The 23,319-nt window shown below is 37.2% G+C and overlaps 1 protein-coding gene across 5 annotated transcripts in view; it reads left to right on the top strand.

Annotated features, from left to right (window-relative positions):
* The window catches only part of USP9X (ubiquitin specific peptidase 9 X-linked), a 124,461-nt gene that overhangs the window by 48,421 nt on the left and 52,721 nt on the right, over positions 1-23,319 (top strand). For all 5 annotated transcript variants that reach the window (XM_088144758.1, XM_088144754.1, XM_088144756.1 and 2 more), the window contains 12 exons: positions 230-448; positions 1,609-1,724; positions 8,511-8,762; positions 8,856-8,994; positions 10,005-10,157; positions 14,001-14,105; positions 15,450-15,656; positions 17,398-17,534; positions 19,387-19,520; positions 19,975-20,062; positions 20,862-21,204; positions 22,975-23,070. In XM_088144758.1, coding sequence (XP_088000884.1) covers positions 230-448; positions 1,609-1,724; positions 8,511-8,762; positions 8,856-8,994; positions 10,005-10,157; positions 14,001-14,105; positions 15,450-15,656; positions 17,398-17,534; positions 19,387-19,520; positions 19,975-20,062; positions 20,862-21,204; positions 22,975-23,070 — 1,989 coding nt within the window. The remainder of the gene's footprint in view (positions 1-229; positions 449-1,608; positions 1,725-8,510; positions 8,763-8,855; positions 8,995-10,004; positions 10,158-14,000; positions 14,106-15,449; positions 15,657-17,397; positions 17,535-19,386; positions 19,521-19,974; positions 20,063-20,861; positions 21,205-22,974; positions 23,071-23,319) is intronic.

Genomic DNA, 23,319 nt, shown 5'->3' with positions numbered 1-23,319 from the left:
GCAATGTGACTGTGTTTTGTTTTAATTTCCACGTTTGGTGCATGTCACAGACTCCTTGTAATAATTCTGCAGCCCCTCGGATTCATGGTCTCCAGTTTGGGAACTGTTGGTCTAAACCTAAAAGACACCAGAATGTACTATGGTGTCATGTGTGTTCATTACTGTAATAAGATTTGTGGTAGAATTTGAATACAAGGCAACATTTCTAAAATAATTTTCTTTTACACAGAGATGTATCATTAATAACACCCATCGTCTTGTTGAACTCTGTGTGGCAAAGCTGGCCCAAGATTGGTTTCCTCTTCTTGAACTTCTTGCAATGGCCTTAAATCCTCATTGCAAATTCCATCTTTACAATGGTACACGTCCCTCAGAAACTGTTCCTGCTGGAGCTCAGCTAGCTGAAGATGAACTTTATGCTCGTCCTCCAGACCCACGGTCACCAAAGGTATGGTGATTGAAGTTGGAACTATTAGTGAATCTTTGTTCAGACTTATATAAACAACTCTGGACTGTAACTTCCTGAGATAAGGGAGCAGTATAGAAACTGGATTTTTGTTTGTTTGTTTGTCTTGCTAGTGCATATTTAATTGAGTCAGAAAAACAGAATTTGTGCATTTGCTTCAGCAGAAGCCTGTGCAGAATGGTTTCAGAATATGATTTCAGTCTCTGATATTTAAGTAATGGTATCATTGAACAATTCTGATAATTCATCTTCACTGTGTACTATAAATAGTTCTTTTTTAGAGTATTAAATTGAATAACAGTGGTTGTGGACAAAGCGCTTGAATGTATGCCCCCAAATTTGTTTTTGTTTTTCCCAGTGCAATTCAGTATATTTACTTTAGCTAAATTAGATTAGGGAACCTGGCATATTTAATCTGTATGAACACACTTGTTTTCTGAGTCAATCTTTGAGGAGCCAGTGATCCACAAATTGGAGTATATGTAACACTGGTAAACTCTTAAACTGTAATTAAGGGAATGGAGTAGGGGATTGTTCAGCCTTTTCTCTACAAGTTTTATTTCATATTTGTTTATTAGGAGAGCACAGAAATTACATTGGCATTATTTCCCTTTCAACCAGAATCCCAAGAGGGTTAAAATGCTACTGTAATGCTAAGTAGCATTATTAGTTATAGATGTTTATAGCCTCTGTCCCTATACCAAATTGGAATTAAAGTTTATAAAAGCTGCTGATATAATAAAGACAGTCCTGCAGACTGTCAGCATGGGGGTGGCTGACAAGTTGCTGAACTGGAAACTGAATTTATATTAATGTAGCTTCTGAAGCCTGGTATGTTTTCCATATCCTAAACCACTGTTTTTTAAGTCATGTTCCTGTCTTCGTTTCTGACAAAAGAAAATATAATAGTTATTCTGCCTTTAAAATGTCAATTAAAGACTGAATTTTAGGTGATGTAATTTTTCAAATTTTAAAGTATCAGTGTAATTAAAAGGATAGTAGTAAGAACATGTAAAAAAGAACAATTTAAAGATTTATTGGCTTCTGATTCAAATCAAATATATGTGGAACAACTTCTTTGCAACATAAATATGTACTTTGGTGGTAGAAATTACTTGTAAAGGAGGAAAATTGTTTTGCAGGGTTGGCTAGTAGATCTCATCAACAAGTTTGGCACATTAAATGGGTTTCAAATCCTCCATGATCGCTTTATGAGTGGATCAGCACTGAATGTTCAGATTATTGCAGCTCTCATCAAGTAAGTTCTTCTAAGGATATATTTGGAATTTGTCAACTGAACCACAGTTACTGTCATTCTAATTCAAATATCTTTCTCTATACTGGATTATGATAAAGTTACTATTATATGCATATATTTCCACACTTCTCAAAATGTTAAGGAGAGTGCACAGTTCTGAATTACAAGAAAATGAGAACACATAGTATTAATAACTGAACTCAGAGAGTGGTTTGTATCCAATAGTGGATTTGACCCTGTAGAAAACATTTCTTCTCTCAACAAATCAGAATCCCTGTTTTTTGTCAACTACAGTGGAACCTCGGTTCACGAACTTAATTGGTTCCGTGACTCTGGTCACGACCCGAATTGGTCACGACCCGAAGCAAATTTTCCCATAAGCTTCAATGTAATTACTGTTAATCCGTTCTGGCGTGGAGGACAGGGAGGCGGCTATTGCTTGGAGGGAGAGTCCCCCTCCCTACGACCACATGTCAGGGGTGGAAAGTGGCCACGGATCACGTGTCGGGTGGAAAATGGCCGCGGATCACGTGTCGGGGCGAAAAAATGGCCGCAGATCACGTGTCGGGCGGGAAAATGGCTGCAGACCCCGTGTCGGGGCAGAAAAATGGCCGCGGACCACGTGTCAGGGGCGGGAAAATGGCCGCGGACCACGTGTCGGGGCGGGAAAATGGCCGCGGACCACGTGTTGGGCGGAAAATGGCCGCGGACCATGTGTCATGGGCGGGAAGATGGCCACAGACCGTGTCACAGGAGGGAAAATGGCCGCGGATCCTGTTCGTGACCCGATCCAGCGTTCGCGAACGGAGGCAAAATTTTGCAACCAGAGCTGTTCGTGACCCGAATTGGTCGTGAACAGAAGCGTTCGTGACCCGAGGCACCACTGTATTCCTATTTGCTCTCAGGAATAGCTTTTGGTTGGGAAACATGTAGATTAGAGACAGATCATATCAACTTGTTCAAATTAATTTTTTTTTAATAATACATAGTCACTGTTGGCTATAGTCCAGATTGCTAAACTGTTGTTACCCCCCACCCTCCAAAAAAACCCTGAGTCATATTTGTGAGCCCTAATGCTAAATTCAAAATTTCAAAATCCTTTAGGTCCTTGATAGTATATAAAAGTGTTTGTGTTGCAATTGCTACTACTTAAAAAAAAGCCTATATGTATTGCATTGCAAAATGAAAACAACTTTACTTTATAATTCTGATCTAAATACATCCTGTTCAGTTTATTTGCAAAAATAATGAATTCCTTATATATATTTTTTAATCTCTTTATTCTACCTCTTGGTATCTAGGAGCTTTAGTGATTTAACTCTTCCTTAATTAATGTACCAACTAGCATTAGTTTGTAGAAGATCTCAGTATTTCTTTATATTTTAATCAAGCAAGTTCAACTGTTGTGCAGTTAACTTTGCTTAGGAAACTACAGCATTAAGACTGAGAACAGGTTTAATTTTAGATTTCAGAGTTTCCTTAGTTAAAAAAATGCTGCTCAGGTAGTCATGTTAAACAGCCCACTGAAAAATAACTTGGGGTTTTGTATATCCAGCAGTGTTGATTTTTATGAAAACATTTGGATTGTACCTTCAGAGCTAGTTTAGGAGACTTTGTTGCATTTATATTAGAGTTTGCATTTCCTGCTTTGGTGCAGTGCTATATGTGTGAAGGCATAAAGAATTTTACATATTTTGCCTTGAATGAAGGATGTTGTAAGATCAGTCAAAAACATTTTGCTAACAGTTCTGAGCTTCAAACACTGAGGATCTTTTACCATGCAAAATCTTGCTTATAGTGATGTATTGACATTCTCACAGAAATAAATATTTGTGGCTATAGCTTTTTAGTTTTACAGTTTAACTTTTACATGAATTCTCAAAAGATATTTAAACATTAGTTTTATTAGACAAAGAATAAACACTAATTAAATACTCATTTAAGCTTAATAGAAGGTTCTTGGCAGAAAACATTTATCTGGGATAGGGGAGGTAATTCTTGCCACTGCCATTTTCTTAATCAAATGTTATCCAAATCATTGCTGAAAGTTCTATTTCTTCCTCTCCCCAAAAGTGAAGACCAGAGTGAAAGTAGACTGGAAGATTAAAGAATTCTGATTTATTCATAAACAGAATTATTTATCATAGTCTATTCAATTTATGTGAAATCTAAGTCAGTCCTCTACTAATCAACTAAAATCATGGTTTGCTATATGATTCTGGCCTGTTATAGAAATTGGCTTATTAAAGTCATCACAGTGATGGGATGGATACAATGGAAGAATAACTCTGGCTTCTTTCTTCCATGATATGTATCCCATCACAGTGATGAATTTACAGCTATATAGTCCAGCATCCTGGAACTTCCTTTAGTTGAGCTGAAAAGGTGAGAGCCCCACACTCCTACCTATACTGTATAGAAACGTCTTGCCAAAAACACCCTCACTTCTTTTCTGTCACATTGGTGACTTTGTGATTTGTCCACTCCTAGCTTTCCTCATTTCTTTGTTTTGCATTCTTAAAAACTTAATACATTGACATTTTCCTTTTCATTTCACTTTTAGGCTCCTTAATCATATAGCCTTGAACCTTTTTTTCCAAAGTGTTCTAACTGTGAGGAAGATTCTGCCACACCAAGACTCTTAAGTGACTTTTGCCCTGGAGTCCCCGTGTTGACTTATGGACTCATTGCCAGAACTTTATGCTGTAGGCTTTCCAGAATTGCTTCGTTTTTTCTATGTTTCCCAGGAAACAGGCTCTAGATATAGCCATGGATTTGAGCTTGTGTAATGTGCTGTAACCAACTGATTCCAGCTTTCATTCAGTCTTGAATGCCCTGACATGTCCTAAAATGAAGTACACAGTTTCATTTTCTCCAAAGTTACTTCTCCAGTAATTGTCTGAGTTACTGCAGAGGTTCTGCTGCCACTAACTCCAAGCAGGTGACTTGCATCAGCACCAAAATTGTAGTAGCAAGCTGGGGACAGAAAAATTGGTATAAATGCTATAAGAACTAGCACTCCAAAAATCCTTCTGTTCTATAAATGCAATAGATGACTCCAGCAGAGTTCTATCCCACTTCATTTTGTGGAACCTGCCCCTCCAGAGATTATACATTATACTCGTAATACCTCAGTCTAGCCTCTATCTTCTCTTTTCTTTCCACACTTAATCATTATCTAGCAGAAACATTGTGAATTACCTCTGCAGGAAAGATGGCTTCCCAGCTATTTTCTTTAGACTTCAACCCTGATGCTCCCTCCAAGAAATGTCTCTGAATTCAGAGCTTTTTGCTGTTCTACAAGCTTTGGACTCACAAACAGTAGCTGTTACCTGGATTAAGATTGTAATCAATCAGGTTTATCCTGAAGTTGTAAATTCAGTCCAGGTTTCATACACAGACAAGCCAATCCATTGAGAAGACAGCATCAAAAAAGAGCAGATAGGAATATCAGTCAAAGACTGTTTTGCAGCAAGGATAATAAGAGGTTTTTTAGCTAGGATTTATGAACAGGAAGTCATTAAGGGCTACAGACTAGTGCTATTCCAGCAGTTTTAATGAGCCAAATGTAAAAGGCATAGAGAATGGGCTTGAAGGATAGTGAGAAGATCCACTATCAAGGCAACTATCAGACAAGTGTGGCTTAAGCCCTTTCCAAGAAACAAATGTAAGAAAATGCCTCAGACAGCCTTCCCCCTTCATTCACATGAAAAGAAGCACATTCGGACTTACAAGATTCAGTTACTATAACTGTTCTAATCAAAGTAGTTTTAGACCCATACGGCATTTGTTTTATAGTCTGGTCTATCTAGTAGAGCTGACATCAAGTTCCTCCCTAAATTCCAGCAGCCATTGATACTGCCAGAACACAGTTGTCCCTAATCTGGTCTGATATCTTTCAGTAGGTTGCTCCTGAGTAAACTAACCAAGTCCAGCGGTCTCTCAATGTAACCGAGCACTGCTATGTTTCTATGCTTTTCAGTGGTCTCACTTCGGGTGCTAATGTTGTTGAGGGATACATGGAGGAGATCCTTGTCTGGAAGACAGAAACAGTGAGGCCAGTTTCTGGCTTGACATCATTGTTGGGGCCTGGCAGCACAGAATCTGCTTCTTAGTATGCCACCTCTGGTCTTCCTCATCTGAGGGGTTTTTGAGACCAAGCCAGGGCAGCTTTGGACCAGCAAGAAACTGAGAGCCCTTTCAGGACCATCTTTAATGATCTTTAATTAAAACCATTTAATTTTTTTTAATTTTAAAATTTAAACCATCTTTAATGATTTGGAACCACTACAGATTCTATTCTCCTCCATACTTGTTACATTATTATTGCTGTTACCATACTCACAAGGATTCATTTTACCCAAGACCACCTCCTTGGATTTCACAGTCATTTTCCCTCCCCGCATTGAATGATTCTGAAAACATGCATGGTCTGTAGAAGACCCAAGCTATTTGGCAGCATGTATATCAAGTACTTGGTAGCAATTACAGTGCTATCCACCCCAGCTGCCCACATTATCTTTTCTCTTTATCTTTTATGTTTAATTGATTTTATTGTAATTTCTTTGATTGTTGTGAGCCACCCAGAGTTCTTGAGAGTCAAGTGGCATACAGATTTAATAAATTATTATTATTATTACTACCACTAATTTTGCCTACAGTATTGACTATATTTGCCACTAGACTTATCACCACAAATCCTCTAACCTCTCTGGTTCAGACTGCAGCTTCACTAAAATTGTTCCTAGGTTTTGTCCCATCATTAGAGCCCTTACTTGACTTGCCTCCACAATCTATTAGTCGTGCATCTCCCACTCCTCTTCTAGCATTCTCACACTAGTCAAAGCTCAGCATATTCAGAAGCAAAGCCAGGATTGGACCTAGAATTTGTCTGAGTCAGCACCCACCATAATAATGACAAGTGGTTACAGTAGATGCATCCTAATTGGAAGAGTGCATGCTGCAGACCCCAGCAATTATTTTGTCTTTGGACAGGTGAGAAGTAGAATTTCAGTATCAATGCACTGGAACAACTATTATTCTACAAGGCCTGCAAGATGTTTCAAGCCCCCCTGTCTCACAGAGTAGTATAGGTGATCAATAAAAATTTTGCAATGGTTTCCATATCAACAAACAAGATTTATTCTGTCACCATGCTTTATCTGATTCTGATCCTCTAGCATTAAGGCATGCAAAACTAGAGTTGCTTAATCTTACCGTATTAAGCAACATACAGGTGTTCTTCAGTGAATCCTTAATTATTCATCTTGACTACATGCTAAATGCTGATGTTCTTCACAATATCTTTCACTAATAGGAGACTCAATTGGTAGAACTGATTGGAGAATGTGAGAGTGCTCCGTACAAGTGATATCATTTGAGTCATATCCCATTCTTTGGTACTCACAAAATAAAAGACTCGCTTGAAAGATTCATAGCGAATATGGTTTTACAACTTAGCTCCCTTTCCTTGCACCAACAGAATTCATGCCAATATCACCAGTTGAGTTGTAGTGATTACTTGATGGTCTTTACAGCTATGGTTTGTGTACATCTTATCTAGTGGAGAATGGCTATGCATGTGTATGCATGCACACATGTATATAGGATAACATCTCCTAGTTTCTGTCCTGATTTTTCACTCATTTGCTTGATGACTCAAGTAGTTGCAGGCCTGTTAATACGGCAAATGATGAAAGTCTTCCAAAAGCCTTAACAGTACATTTGGATTATAAAAATTGTTGATCTGCCCTATTAACTCACCGTTTATTGGTTCCATGCAAAGACCGTTACAGTAGTACTGCTACCATTTCCATTGCTTTGATTGGAAGTGTCCTACTTCAGGTCATCTGCAGAGTAAAGTGTGGTCTACCTTATATGTTTTGAAACACTGCAGATTGATGATGATGCAGCTGTATGCTTTAGTACAATGTTCATCTCGCAGGACCTGTCTACCTTTCTTAAGTGTGATGCAAAGAGATCATAAAGAATAGCCATTGGTAGCTTCCATGTAATTCTTGTTATTCCAATGATTATTTATATATTCAAATGATCCTTCATTTTCCCCTCTTCACGTGTCAGTTTAAGAGTTGTAAAGATGCTCTTGAATCAAGCCAGTTCCTGGGTGATTGTATTCATGCAATTTTTTTGGGCATCATTATGGGAATAGTTTGCTGTTGTCTTTTTCTGGTGTGATTTTTCAACTTCCCAGTCTACCCAAGAGTCCTGAAATTCCCAGGTTATTAGCTGAAGCTGACCCTGCTTAGTTTCTGAGATTAGCCAGGATCAACTAGCTGCTATCACTTGCTGAGGTGCTTGTTTCAGTTAGCATAGGACAAGGTTGCAGAGCAGAACAAGGGGATTTTTGGCAGTCTGGATGACCATTGAACCAAACCAATGTACACGTAAGTAGTCTGCCATTCCTGATTTGCACATAATGCTGAGCTATGGACAGAACCATCTGAGTTTTGTAGTGAGAGTGATCCCACTTTCTACAACATTCAGATGTAGTCTTTGTGACCATAAATTACTACTGCAGTAGTTGGTGGGCTGCCGCACTTTGGATATTCCTTGAAAATAGCAGAATTTTATTTTGCTATCTAAGAATGGCTTGATGACAAAGACTGGGGGGAAGTTGATTGGCCTCGCACTAAATAGCTTACTTTTCAATCAGAGTCATGATAAGTTTTGCTTTTATTAATTTTCATAAAATGCATAATATTTATGATTACCTAACATACTACTTCAAACCAGTTTTACCTTTACATTGATCTTCTTTCTTTTCAGACCATTTGGACAATGCTATGAGTTTTTAACACTGCATACAGTGAAGAAATACTTCCTTCCAATTATAGAAATGGTTCCACAGTTTTTAGAGAACTTAACTGATGATGAACTGAAAAAAGAAGCTAAGAATGAAGCCAAAAATGATGCTTTGTCAATGATCATAAAATCTCTGAAGAACTTAGCCTCAAGAGTTCCAGGGCAAGAGGAAACAGTAAAAAACTTAGAAATATTTAGATTAAAAATGATACTTAGGTAAGGATCTCTTCAGTTGTACTAATGCCTTTTTAGGAGTTGGATTGTCTTATTCTATTCCTCTTAAATTTTTATTTTAACATTTCTTCATAGGTTATTACAAATTTCATCTTTCAATGGAAAAATGAACGCACTAAATGAAGTTAACAAGGTGATATCTAGTGTGTCATATTATACCCATCGACATGGCAATCCTGAAGAGGAGGAATGGCTTACAGCAGAAAGAATGGCAGTAAGCTTATTTGCTTTAATATAGTGGGAAACTTGTACATCAGTAATGTTTTTCTGCCCATAGGAGATAAGTTAGAGGGGGGGGCTTCGAGTTTTCTTGGCAACATTTTTCACAAGTAGTTTGCAATTGCCTTCCTCCTAGGGTTGAAAGGGAGTGACTGACCCAAGGTCACCCAGCTGGCTTTGTGCCAAAGGCAGTCTAGAATTTATGGTGTCCTGTTTCTAACACAGTGGCTTTAATACCAAACTGGCTTTTAGCAGATAACTTTGGTATTAAAACATAAAGAACAATTACGGGAATATTTTAAGCTGCAGGTAAAACCAAATAGTTTAAAAGTTATGTACATCAGGTGGCAAAAACTTGGGAACAAAAGGTTTGCTGAAAAGCAGAAGTTAGCAATAATTGTCTAAATATTTTTCCCTAAAAATTATATTGGATTTCTAAAAAGGGAATTTCACCTTCTTGGTACCATAAGCCTCTCCTGTTGTTTATTCATGGTATTTTATTCATAGTAACTCAGTGGAGTGGAAGCTAGATTGTACCATGTATTCTAAGCTCAAATATGGCTTAATTTATTTTAACATTGGAAATTTATACTACCACTTTCTAGTGCTGTTCTGTTTGTCTGTATGTAAATTAATCATTTATCTCAACTGCACATTATCTTAGTATAATAGATGCTGTAGTCTAGGTTGTCATAGATTTCTGGTTCTTAGCGTTGACTGTTTTCCCTAATAACTATTCACGTCATACCTTGCTACATGCTCACATAGCAAATTTATACTGTGCCTAGTCATTGTGAAATCTGGAATAACCAGTTGAGTATGCTTGTTCTAGGAAAAAAAACTGGTGAATAATATTAGTATTCCTTTTTTCCAAATTGTTATGTTTATGTCCCCCCCCCGTAAGAGTTTTATTATGCATTGCTTGCAGTCATCTAAAACGAAAATAAAGGGAATGCTCTATATACACTATTCTAATTATATCTAATATGTTCATGTTCTGTTTAGGAATGGATCCAGCAGAACAACATTTTATCAATTGTGTTGAGAGATAGTCTACATCAACCTCAGTATGTAGAAAAGTTAGAGAAAATTCTTCGTTTTGTCATCAAAGAAAAGGCCCTCACCTTGCAAGACCTTGACAACATTTGGGCTGCACAGGTAAGAGTTAACTACTATCATCTTGAGTGAGACCATCTTTATTTTGTATAGTCAGTTACAATTTGAATTGTCTATATATGGTACTACAATATTAAACTAACATTTAATGCTTTCTTCTCTGACTCATTACCTTATATTTTACAAGGGTGCAAAAAGTTTAACTCTTTTCAAGTCTCAAATACAGTGGAACCTCGGGTTACGAACGCTTCTGTTAACGAACTTTTCGGGTTACGACCAGCTCCGGCTGCAAAATTTTGCTTCGGTTTGCAAACTCCGCCTCGGGGTACAAACAGGATACACGGCCATTTTCCCTCCCATGACACGGTCCGCGGCCATTTTCCGCCCCTGACACGTGGTCCGCGGCCATTTTTCCGCCCCTGACACGTGGTCCACAGCCATTTTTCCACCCCTGACACGTGGTCCGCGGCCATTTTCCGCCCCTGACACGTGGTCCGGGGCCATTTTCTGTGCCTGACACGTGGTCGGCCATTTTTCCGCCCCTGACACATGGTCCGTGGCCATTTTTCTGCCCCTGACACGTGGTCGTAGGGAGAGGGACTCTCCCTCCAAGCAATAGCTGCCTCCCTGTCCTCCACGCCAGAACGGATTAACGGTAATTACACTGAACCTTATGGGGAAATTTGCTTCGGGTTGCGACCAATTCGGGCTGCGACCAGAGTCACAGAACGAATTAAGTTCGTAACCCGAGGTACCACTGTACACTTCAAGTATTTTTAGTAATAGTTCTAGTTTAAATTGTTCAGTATTAGATTGAACTGGTATTCTGATCTGTTAAACCTTGCCAGGTACTCCTGTAGTATTTTGCTTTAGGAATTAAAGATTCCAAAATTCAGCATTTAAGCATTAAAAAGTTGTAGAGTTTGTGAAGTTTTGGGTTGCAACACTGAAGTGTAAATTATAAAACCTTGTTCATTGTTTAATGTATACAGAAACACCACAATTTAACAGACCCCCATTTTATAGACTTTCAATGCAGCAAAGAAAATTTCTATTGCCTCCAAAAGTAGTCTGGATGAGTTAAATTTGTGTTAATTTTATCTGAATGTTATGACATCATTACCCAATTGATGTACATTGGTACAAATAACACATTTTGAGCATTTGGGAATAGCAGGCACCCCCCCCCCTTACAATTAGTCTATTCAAGCAAGGCTTCACTATATTAGAACTAAGGAAGAAGGTCCGTTGTTGATTGTGGCATTCCTTGACAAAGGCAGATAATACATATGTGTTCATCCTTTGGATATAGAATTCTGTTTTAAAAAAAAATACAAGAATTAAAATGTTGGGTATTAAAAAATTTAGATATTGAGAGAAAAGTCCAATTTAACAGTCAAAGATATATGATAAAAATTGTGATCAAATTATGTTATCCAGAGATGTGCAGAACCTTTCAAATATGAATTTGATATGCCCCAGTTTGAGTTGAAAACAGTTGTTTGAAATGGATTGTATCAGCCATGCCGGAACAGGAAATGTCTGTTTAAAACTTGAAAGAAATGTTTCAAATGTGAAGTCAGGTATTTTGAATTTGAAATATTTTGTAAATCCCCAATCCATACCAATTTTAGGAATCCCAATGCCTTTTCTTACTGCCCAATACTCTCTTTACTTTTCTCTCTCCTTATTCTCTATTCAAGAAAGTTTCTTCCTTCAGAATCAACATTTGGGTCCATCCATCTCTTCTTCCTTCTCTGCAGCCTTTTCATTGCATTATTTCTCCTTATTATATTTTAGGGGTTAATCACTTATTTTTGTCATTTAACTCTTTCCCGTGCCTCTTGATAATTTCTCCTCCTGGAGATAATCTTCCTTGGCATTATGTGTTCTATCCTGGGAATTATTCTTTTCCTCTGTGTTTAGATTCATGGATTCTGTCTTTTGGCCTTAGCATTCCACTGAAACAGGGCCAGAGTCCTGTATATTTTAATCCTACTGATTATTGGCTTTGTTAACTATGCCCAAACCTGGATCTGACCTAGTAAAAACATCATGCGTGTGGCCACTTGTTGGATCTAGTTATTACTTCTACCAGATAGTTTGTAATCTGAAGATTGAGGACATGTTCATTCCTTTTCCATGGTCAGATCACTTCCTAATATGCCACTCATTGGCACCTGTTACCTCTGAAGAATGGGGGCTGATTAGGGTGCTCTACAGTAGTCTTACAAGTTTGTGAACCCGTTTGAATTTTCAACATTTCTGCATAAATATGACCTAAAACATTATCTGTTCTCCACAGAAGTCCTAGAACTAGATAAAGAGAACCCAATTAAACAAATCAGTCAAAAGCATACTTGTTCATTTATTTATTGAGGGAAATGATCCAAAAATTCAAAAGGATTCACAGGCTTTTAAGCAGCACTGTATTTAGATGCTTTATGAATCTGATTTTCATATGACTTGAGGATTTCTTTCCATGGATTTTGCAGGCAGTTTCACCATGTGTCTAATTAAACTCTGGGAGGCAAAGACAGGAACAAAGGATGTCCTTTGTGGAGCGTATGGTTAGATTGAGAGATGATTAAGATTTCTTTGAAAAAAAGGGATAGTTCCAATTGTCTTGAAGGAGGCAGTTGTGTACTCTTTTGTTTCTGGCATGTTTTGCTCCAGATGCAGACCAAAATATTGTTGCTCTAGGCAGAAGCACTTCATTTAGGGGGTGGAAAGAGCAGAAAAAAGCAATGAACAGTGGCAGTGGCTTGGAGAGGAAGAGGAGGGCAGGCTCTGGGAAGATCAGGGACAGAAGAGCCTGCGGAAGATGCTGTTCCTTGGATTATGTTCCTTACTGCTGGGACAATTACAGTAGAGAACAGGTGCATAGGCCAGTAAATCCATAGTGGCTGAGAGGAAGGAGGGAGGGGAGGTGCTGGGAAGATTGGGGATTGAGGAGGCCAGTTGGATATGCTGTTCTAGTTGCTGCTGAGGGGAACACAGGCAATACCTTTTCCCTATTCACTCCATAAAAATCACCCTGAGGTCCCTCCAGATTTTGCTTTAGCCAAAACCTTTTGTTTCTACTGAAATGGGGCTGCTCTGAAGCTGTTCATAAGAATTTGAAGCAAAATTTATGTTTTGATCTTTAGCATTGCAGTCTTTTCACTAAAACCTGTTTCACTTTCATTAATTTATGTCCATCCAGTTCATTCTCCAAATATTAATTTTTCTCACTGTACTATCTCTAATTATATGTCTTAGCTCCTTCATGAACTTCTAACTTCTAACAACAATCTTTCTGTTCTCCTTTCTCCTTTATTGTAATACATCTGTTCCAATGACCTTTGTCCATTCAGCTTCATCACTCTCAACCAAAGGTCTCATAAACCTGGAAACAATTCTCACTTCCTTTGCCTTACATTATGCCTTGAACTGCTTTCCAAAACACTTTCCAGGAAGCATTCAAGGCATCTCCCTAATATTATGTGATAAAGCCACATTACTTTTCTAACATCACATTGCACACTACAGCTTTCTCCCAGAAGTTAGGTATAGCTTGCAGGCATTTAAAGGTTGCATGGCATTATTTTGTGCAAGCTGAAGTACTAATAATATAAGGAATTGTGCATTATCAAATATCCTCATGCTTTTGTTTCCTCTTCATCTGATTATTTATTTTAGAATGTAGCCTCTTGAGGTTAGCTTTGTAAAGCATCAGGTACATTACCATACCATACCAATCCTTGAATTTTTTCAAGTTCTAATCAGTTTATCTTAAAATGGTACTTTGTGACAGAAATGTTATAATAGAAACCTGCATCTTATAAAAGTGGTATCTTTTTCTACAAATAACTGAAAACAACGTTAATAACATTGCTTTTCAAGGCAGGAAAACATGAAGCCATTGTGAAAAATGTACACGATCTTCTTGCAAAATTGGCCTGGGATTTCTCTCCTGAACAGCTTGACCATTTGTTTGATTGCTTTAAGGTAATTACTCCATTAATTTGCTATTCATTGGGCTCCTGTAAGTCGAATATAATCAGATTTCAAGTTATGTTAAGATTAATATAGTAGATAAATTTCAGATTCAGTTTCCTCACTGAGAATTTCTTGTACCTTGAATCAAATCCCCTTTGTTGTTTATAATATTTGAAATTACAGTGGTACCTCGGGTCACGAACTTAATTCGTTCTGCGACTCTGGTCGTGACCCGAATTGGTCACGACCCGAATCAAATTTTCCCATAAGGTTCAATGTAAATACGGTTAATCCGTTCTGACCCCTACAAATTTGGTCGCCAACTGATTTTGGTCGCGACCTGAATCAAATTTTCCCATAAGGTTCAATGTAAATATAGTTAATCCATTCTGAACCATATGTATTTTTTTTAAAAAACCACAAAAATATGACACAAAATACAGTACAGTACACTATGAAGAGAGAGAATGCTAACCTTGCTTGAGGCGTGGAGGACAGGAAGGCGGGTGGGGAGGCGGTTATTGTTTGGAGGGAGAGTCCCCCTCCCTATAGGAAGCCACGACCAAGTGTGTCAGCAGGGAAAATGGCCGCGGATCCTGTTCGTCACCTGATGCGGAGTTCGCGAACAGAAGCAAAATTTTGCGAACGGTGCTGTTCGTGACCCGAATTGGTCGTGAACAGAAGCGCTCATGACCCAAGGTACCAATGCATATACTAAAATGTAACAATTATATTTAATTGATACTTTACTACAGCAATAAGAAACATGTTGACATTTCATTTCAAATGATGCAGTAGAATCAAATAATTAATTTACAGTTGACTTATGAAGAACTTAAGCTGGAATCCAATGGTCATTTAATAAGTACTTTATGCTCCTGTTACTTAAGTACAGTTTAGATGTGTTTCATTGTTTTATGGGTAAAAGTCAATGAGTTTTTTCCATTTTCATGAAGAATTTTTGTAAGAATAATTGTCAAGCCAGACATGTTTAACTATAAATAGCATTAAATTTGATTGATATTGGAAAATACATTAAAATGCTATTAAAAATTGCTATTCTATTTGTATTCCCCTGAAATAAGACCATGAATTTGTTTTGAATTAGAAGAACTGGAAAAGAGGCTTTCATTCAAGTGAAGTCTTTGAAAATGATTTTAAAATAGCTTAATTCTATCGATTGCTCAGTGTGGCTAGAGAGAATAATGCATTTATATCTGTATGTTATTTAAAATAGTTACATGTAAATTCTAAATTTTGGTAATTTGTATTTTAATATTACAACATTTTTAGTTTTGTTACTATTGTAGGACTATATTTTTAACATTCCAGTGGTTTCCCTTTGGATTCTAGGCAAGTTGGACAAATGCAAGTAAAAAACAACGTGAAAAGCTACTTGAGCTAATCCGACGTCTTGCAGAAGATGATAAAGATGGTGTGATGGCACACAAAGTACTAAACCTTCTATGGAATTTAGCACATAGTGATGATGTTCCAGTTGATATCATGGATCAGGCTCTCAGTGCCCACATTAAAATATTAGATTACAGTTGTTCACAGGTAAGGATGTATTGTTAATTAGCCATTGACAATCATTTTGTTAATATTTCATAACAAATCATGTTTTTTCCCAGCCCTCTGAAGCAGAAATTCTCAAATTGTAGGTGGGCAAATTCAAGGGAGGGTTGCAATTTTGAGGGTACTTCCTCACACAAAGCTGGAATGCTATGAGAATTTGGTCCTAACCTGTCTGGATGTGCCAAAACTGAGTTCTCACAGGGCTCTGGTTTTGTGTGCACAAGCTGGATAGCCAGGGAACACTGGCAGGTGTGTGTACTCTCTCCTCATACGGTTTGGCAGCTAGGAGTTTGAAGGAGCACTGCTCTTGTATGGAGAGGAGCCAGTTGCAAGTTGTTAGGTCAGCCAGGAAATAAGGGTTGCTTCACCATTTACAGCAGGAGGTAGCTCCTAGTTTTGCCACTCCAACATTATCAAGTAGCTATAAAGAGCTTGCAAGCTGTACATGCCCAATTTGAGAGAGGATGTGGAACTAAGAACAAAGAGCCGTACCAGGAGTATAGGTCCTGCACTGCCAGCCACTAATAATTCCCCTTCACCATGCAGTGGAGCAGCCCAGTAGACCATAGCTACTCTGGCATTTCTCAGACGAGTACCTTCTTAGGAGTTAGCACCCAGGTCTGTTACACCCCGCCAGTAAACTCTGGATCATTATTGCTTCAGGTTGGTTTTTGAGCTGAGTTGCAGTCCTGCCTTGCATTTTAGGACTAAAACGTCCGAGGACCCTTTGACAGCTTGGCTGTGTGGGTTGTTGGAGGCAAACCTGCTAAATACCGCAGATACTTAGAAGTGTTGTATGCATCCCTCCCACTAGCAGGTTCAGCCAGGCAGGCTGCAGAGGAAACTAGAATGTCTCTGAGCTGTATAGAAGTGGCTGGGAAGGGGGAACCAGTTTATATGGAGGGCATATACTATGCTTGACAGATTTGCAAAATTGGCAGATAGAAGGGAAAATAATATATGTGGAGAGTAATGGAAAGAGGGGTGAATCTGGGAGCAAGAGAGCAGTGGAAACAGAGGTAGCGAGACATGCTGATTTCTAGAGAATCCCCAGAATCCCCTACCCTTTCCTCATCCCCTTCCTTTCAGGCTCTGTGATTATAAGAGCAGATTGCACTAAGAGCAATTCTTGCAAGGGATGTAAATGCACCAAAATCCACAGGCAGTATGGGCAATATGAGGTATAAAATGCATAGGGAAGGGAGAATTATACATGGTGGCTCTTTGCAGCTAATGGCTGTTCTCCTCCTCCCCCCTTTGTATATGTGTACTGGAAGACTGCTGCTTGAATCAAGGGCCTAATCAAAATTTAATTTAATCTTTAGGGTGCCATAGTTTCAGTGGCAACCTCTAGCTTTGTGCTTGCTAGTCTTCTCAAACTAGTGTTGATTATGGGAATTTGTTTTCATTGTTAGCCACCCAGAGTCATGTATATGAGGTGGGTGGCCATAATAAATAAATAAACAAACAGTTCATTACTATAAGATTTCAGTCTTGCTCCTTTTGGACAAAACAGCTGGCCCAAATTCTGACAAAGCTCCAGCTTTGCATGTACAAATGGAATAAGGAACCCACTTGATGCTATACTGATAGCTGGCACACTACTATTCAGTTGTGGGCTCCTTCTGCTTTTGCCCAGGATGATTCTACTGCTTCTAGTTCCTTTCTGGCCTATCTTTATTCTCATTCCTTGCATGTTTATGCTTCCTTTTTTTCTCTGAAGGATCGAGATACACAAAAAATACAGTGGATAGATCGTTTTATAGAAGAACTTCGCACAAATGACAAATGGGTCATTCCAGCCTTGAAACAAATTAGGGAAATTTGTAGTTTGTTTGGAGAAGCACCACAAAACTTAAGGTGAGAAGTTAAAGTGATTTTCTATTAAATTGTAATCAAATCTAGTACAACACATTAAATAGATGATGTATTTCTTTAGTTATGTGGTAATAGGAAGTATTCCTATAGAATGCACATAATTCCTTCATGCAACAAACTCAAGTAGCTGAAGCTAATTAGTTTAGGAGTATCCCAGAGTAACCTAATTATTAGCCTCCTCCAAATGGTGTGACAAGAATGTGACCTTTGAGAGTTGATAGGGGCAAGATAAAGTATAAAGCAGGGCCCCCCAAAATCTTCAGCTCATTGACCCCTTCATGAAGTTTCAGACTGTGCATCGACCCCCAAACATTTATTATATGAAAATAATAAATACTACTTTAGCTAATAGTAATACAAATAATAATAATAACGACAACAACCACAACAACGGATAGTCCCATCTACCTTTGGGAATCAATATTGACCACTTTAGAGAACCTGGGCCTAAAGGAATCCAAAATAAGAGACTGTGTAATGGTCAATTAAACTTATGGTTAAGAGTTACTAAGATATGAATTGTTAGAGTATAAATTGTGTGTGGTGGGGAGAAGAGAAATACTGAAGCTGAGTTGCCAGTAGTATTCATGTCAGTTATTTTGATGACAATTGATTTTAAAACAGCAATTCAGGAAGAGCAGTTAAGGAAAGAAATGACTGATTTCCCTTCATTTATACCATGGTTTGGCAGTATTTCAGGGGTCAGGATCACAATTCTGTCCCTTGACCTTCAGCGAGCAAAGAACATACAGATAGTCCTCACTTAATGACAGTAATTGGGGCAGGAATTTCTGTGCTAACCAGTGACATCACATGACTCTGCCAATTAGCGATGAAAATTCTGGCATTTCTTGTCATCGTTAAGTGAATCCCATGCCATCGTTAAGTATGGCATGTGATCACCATTCACAACTTCCTGCCAGCTTCTCCATTGACTTTGCATGTCAGAAGCCAGCAAAGAAGGTCACAAAGGGCGATCACGTGACTGTGGGACCCTGCAACATCGTAAGTATGAGGACCAGTCATAAGTACCACTTGTTTAGCGCCATCATAAGTTCGAACGGTTGCTAAACGAGTGGTCATTAAGCGAGGGCCACCTGTACTCACCAGAAGAGAGGAATGGCCAAGATGTTTGACCCTTAAAATTGTCCTAAACAACTAAAAATGGTTTGAAGTCACTCTGTTCATATTCTGCCACTGACTTTTTGTGATGTGATTCCAGGTGCTAAGGGGCTGTCAGTGGTCTGTATATTGGTTTTGCAACTTTTTTGTGCCAGAAAACAGCATTCATCTTCGTATCAGATTTTAAATTTATTTGTTAATAATTTTTGTTGGATGGCAAACCATGGTTCAGAACTTTTTCAGAAAAAATTGTATTATGGTTTATAGAACAACTTGCTGTTGAATAATTCATTAAACTGTGAAAATTGTTCTGTGACAGATTTTTATGAAGAGAGTGGCTTCCACATAAAGCTATAACTCCTGGTGTTCATTATCTATATCTATCTATCTATCTATCTATCTATCTATCTATCTATCTATCTATCTATCTATCTATCTATCTATCAATCATATTTATATAGCTGCCCATCTCACACAAGGTGACTCTGGGCAGTGTACAACAATTAAAAAGAATAAATATTTAAAAAATAATTACAAATAAAAAACTAAAAAAATTTAAATTGACTTGTTTTATAAATGTTCAGTTTTGAGTGGGATTTTAGTTTAAAAATGTAATACCACTTTGGACTCTTATTTACTTCCTGTTAATACAATTAGGGTTGAAATATTTATATGAAATATTCATCTATAATTTTTATGCTTTGAATTGCAGTCAGACTCAGCGAAGCCCCCATGTATTTTATCGTCATGACTTAATCAATCAACTTCAGCACAATCATGCTCTAGTAACTTTAGTCGCAGAAAATCTTTCAGCATATATGGAAAGCATGCGACAGTATGCTAAAGGTGAGTTAAATTTTAATGTTGTTTAACTCATTAAAATACAACCTTTTCCTCTCCTAACATTGTTAGATACTGGGGGCTAGCATCTTAATCTGAGAAATATGAGATCAGCTACTCAATAAAGGAGCATGTAAAATTGGTTTTTAAACAGAAAGTGTTCAGGTCTTTGAGTTGTTTTGCAAAACTAAAATATTTTTCTCAGTCTATTTCCATGTAATTTGTGAAGCATTTTTTAAATTTTATGTTAATAAATTTTAGCAAAGAATTATTGAATAAGGTATAAAAATATCATAAAGGACATTGGTATGGCTGTCTTAGTTGTTGCCCGTCTAAATGATAAATGGTTCAGCAATACTAAAATGTTGGCAATTTTAAATGGAGGTTCTTGGATACATTGGGACTCACTTCTAATTAAATATATATAAAATCATAGCATCTGTTTTTTAAAAATTTGCAGAGCATGGAGAATATGATCCACAAACTGTAAGACCAGGAAGTAGATACAGTCATGTTCAAGAAGTCCAAGAGCGGTTGAACTTTCTACGGTTGGTTTAAGCACAGATTGTTTTTGGGGGGGGGGAGTAAAAATAAATGTTCCTTAAGAAGCAGAGAAAATTTTATTTATTTATTTATGTGAAGAACTTGCATACTAAATGATATTTGTAACATAAGCTGATTCTGATTTGTAGAGAGTATTACAGAAAGATCCTTAGCAAGAGATCAGTCCTTGCATCTTAATCTTGATCCTTTCAGCCTAATTCCCATTTATATTCATTAAATATTGATATACCAGCTGTTAACCTCTTTCAAATTGCCCCATTTAAGGTACATTGTTTTCACTAGAGTTCTTGCAGTCAGAACTATTACTTCATAGCCAAGCTGCCCCAGAAAAGTGGGAAAGGAAGTAGTTCCTTTTTGTATAAGTACATCTTGATATCTCTTGATTCACTAAAGCAAATTTAAATGGCTAGTTTTAAGGATAAGAGAATACTGTGATGAGTAAATATTAAAGGGAAGCTTAGTCTGTCAGCACTTGGAAGGAAATATGTTATATGAAGGCCACAGAGATACAATTTATGTGCATGTACAGATTTTCTTTTATCTCCTTAATCTTTTACAGTAGTCAAAGAATATTAAGTGGAATGACTTCCTTTTATGAACATATATTAAGAATAGTAATGTGAAAGTACATAATGTGCATGTAATGTAATTACTGGTAAATTATCTTTTGTCTCTTGGAAATGTTAAAATTTTGGGATTTAAGCATGCATAATAGATTTTATTTTAAAGTGTTCATGGAATTAATACATATTTCTAATGATTTTTTTCTTTGTTTTCTGCAAGATTTTTACTGAAGGATGGTCAATTATGGCTCTGTGCTCCTCAGGCAAAACAAATATGGAAATGTTTAGCTGAAAATGCAGTCTACCTGTGTGATCGTGAAGCCTGTTTTAAATGGTATTCTAAACTAATGGGAGATGAACCGGATTTAGACCCTGACATTAATAAAGACTTTTTTGAAAACAATGTTCTTCAATTGGACCCTTCACTCTTAACAGAAAATGGAATGAAATGTTTTGAGCGTTTCTTCAAAGCTGTGAACTGTCGGGAAGGGAAGCTAGTAGCAAAGAGACGAGCCTATATGATGGATGACTTGGAGTTAATAGGACTAGATTATCTTTGGAGAGTAAGTTTAAAATATGTACATCTAACTATTCAAATTGAGACTTACGGTATTGACAAAATCTAATTGGAGGACATTTTTTAAAGTAGGCAAATCAACAATTATATGTACATGGAATGAAGAATCATTGTGTATCTTAAGTATGCTTTCATTAATTTGATACATTTGATATGTTCAGATATAAAGCTTAATGTTTCTGTAATAGTATGGAGCTCTTCTAAAGTCATAGTTAGTATTTAATTTGTCAGTGTTCTTCCTTCTGCTTAAAATTAATTTGCAATACCCTAGTAACTGCCCTGGATGATAATATGTAATTTAGGTCAACGTCCTAAGGCCCCTAAACAGCATATTTATAAGGTGCTTCTTTTATATTTGATTAATTATCCAATTTTAGCTGAAAATGTGTTCTTGAGCTACTATTGGTAGAGTAAGTTTGTGTACAGCTGCTTTTTCTAACAAGTTTACCACCATATACTATATATGACATGATACAATTATGCAATTGATGTAAACACTGTAATTTGTGTGATGTCATAGCACAAATAAAATAATTTGTCACAGTGACATAAATTCTTTAAAAACATTTGAGAATAATGGTCAGCCCCTTCTTCAGTGTAGTCCATTAAAACAAGATTTCATTATTTGCAAATTATGGGGAAAAGATGCAATGAATAAATTTTATTTAGGAAAAGTGAAGTGTACCAATTGTTCTTAACTATTCTTTCGCAGTTATTTAAGGTGACAGTAAATTCATACCAGCACTGCCAGGGAGATGGCAAAATAACCAAAATGTAAACAAATACAAGTAGTATTTCATAAACATTGTTTTTAGATGAGATTGAACATTTGATCTTTGATGGTAGTTGCTTGCTTCAATACATATAGGAAGATGGGCAGGGACTATGTTTTGTTGTTTTGTGTCCTACACAGTCTTAGCCCATGTCAGGAATATGGACCCTCCATTTGAAAAACAAAGAAACAAAGCAAAATTAATCAGCTATTGCCCTACTGTGATGGCTAACTAAAATCTGTTTACTGCAGAATAAAAATAATTTAAGTTCATTTATTTTAAGTAGAATTAGCTTATCTGGTCATGTTTCCTGTCTAGTCTACCTGGTAAGGCTGACATCAGTCTCACAAGTCTGAAAGTACAAGTCCCCTGCCATCTCCTTTACAGCCTGAGAAACTAGAGAGAGAATATATAAAGCTATCCATTGATATTAATGGCTTCAATTTTAATGGTTTAAATATTTAGCCAAAAAAACTAGGAGACAAGACTTAAACGTGTTTACTTACTTGGCATTGGCTTTTTAAATAATGTATTGGCTTTCTAAAAGTTTCTTTGTAGCATCTTATGATGTAGTCTAGAATACCCGCTCTGGGAACAGAGTAGCATATTCTGGAAAATTCCTCAGTACTCCTTACTCCTGTGGATCATGCTGCTCCAGCCATTTGGAGTATGGTCTGCCATTTTCTAGAAGTTAAAAAAACAGAAGCAGTTTGTCATATTTTGAGTGAAACAGCCTGAAATTGTGCCAGAATACCACTAGAATACCAGAACCTACTTCTGTTTGGAGGATTAACTCTGAAAAATGGCAGTCCACTTCAAGAATAGGCAGAATGGTATGGTCTGAAGGATATTCCAGAGTTCTTAAGAACATTCCATTCCCAAAAAGGTAAGTTTGGCATATACTATTTTAGATCATTTTAAATAGAATTGGTATACGTACCTTTGTGGTACAATTTTAACTTAACTTTATGTTGCTGCTTTAGGTTGTAATTCAAGGAAATGATGATATTGCCAGTCGAGCAATAGATCTACTGAAGGAGATTTATACCAATCTTGGTCCAAGATTACAGGTCAATCAGGTAAAATATTACAGTAACTTCTTCCAGTAGGAAATTTTGTTGCAATGTCAGAAGAGTTTTACTTACCTTTTTATTTACAAAAAAAAGGTTTTAATAGTCATCCAAAGAGCACAGTGCAGAAATAACCATTTCAAAATACTCATTTAATATCGCTTACACAATGTAGACATGGTTAACAGTCTACTTACCCAAGAAATTTGTGCCCTGATATGAGCAGATATATTTACCTAACTAATTTTGGTGGTCCTT

Source organism: Python bivittatus, unplaced genomic scaffold (genome assembly GCF_059951505.1).
Source record: "Python bivittatus isolate LINGU-HERP-01145 unplaced genomic scaffold, Pbiv_v1 ctg000350_np1212, whole genome shotgun sequence".
Lineage (NCBI taxonomy): Eukaryota > Metazoa > Chordata > Lepidosauria > Squamata > Pythonidae > Python > Python bivittatus.
Note: the sequence above shows the minus strand (reverse complement) of the source record. Positions and strands in the feature narration are given on the sequence as shown.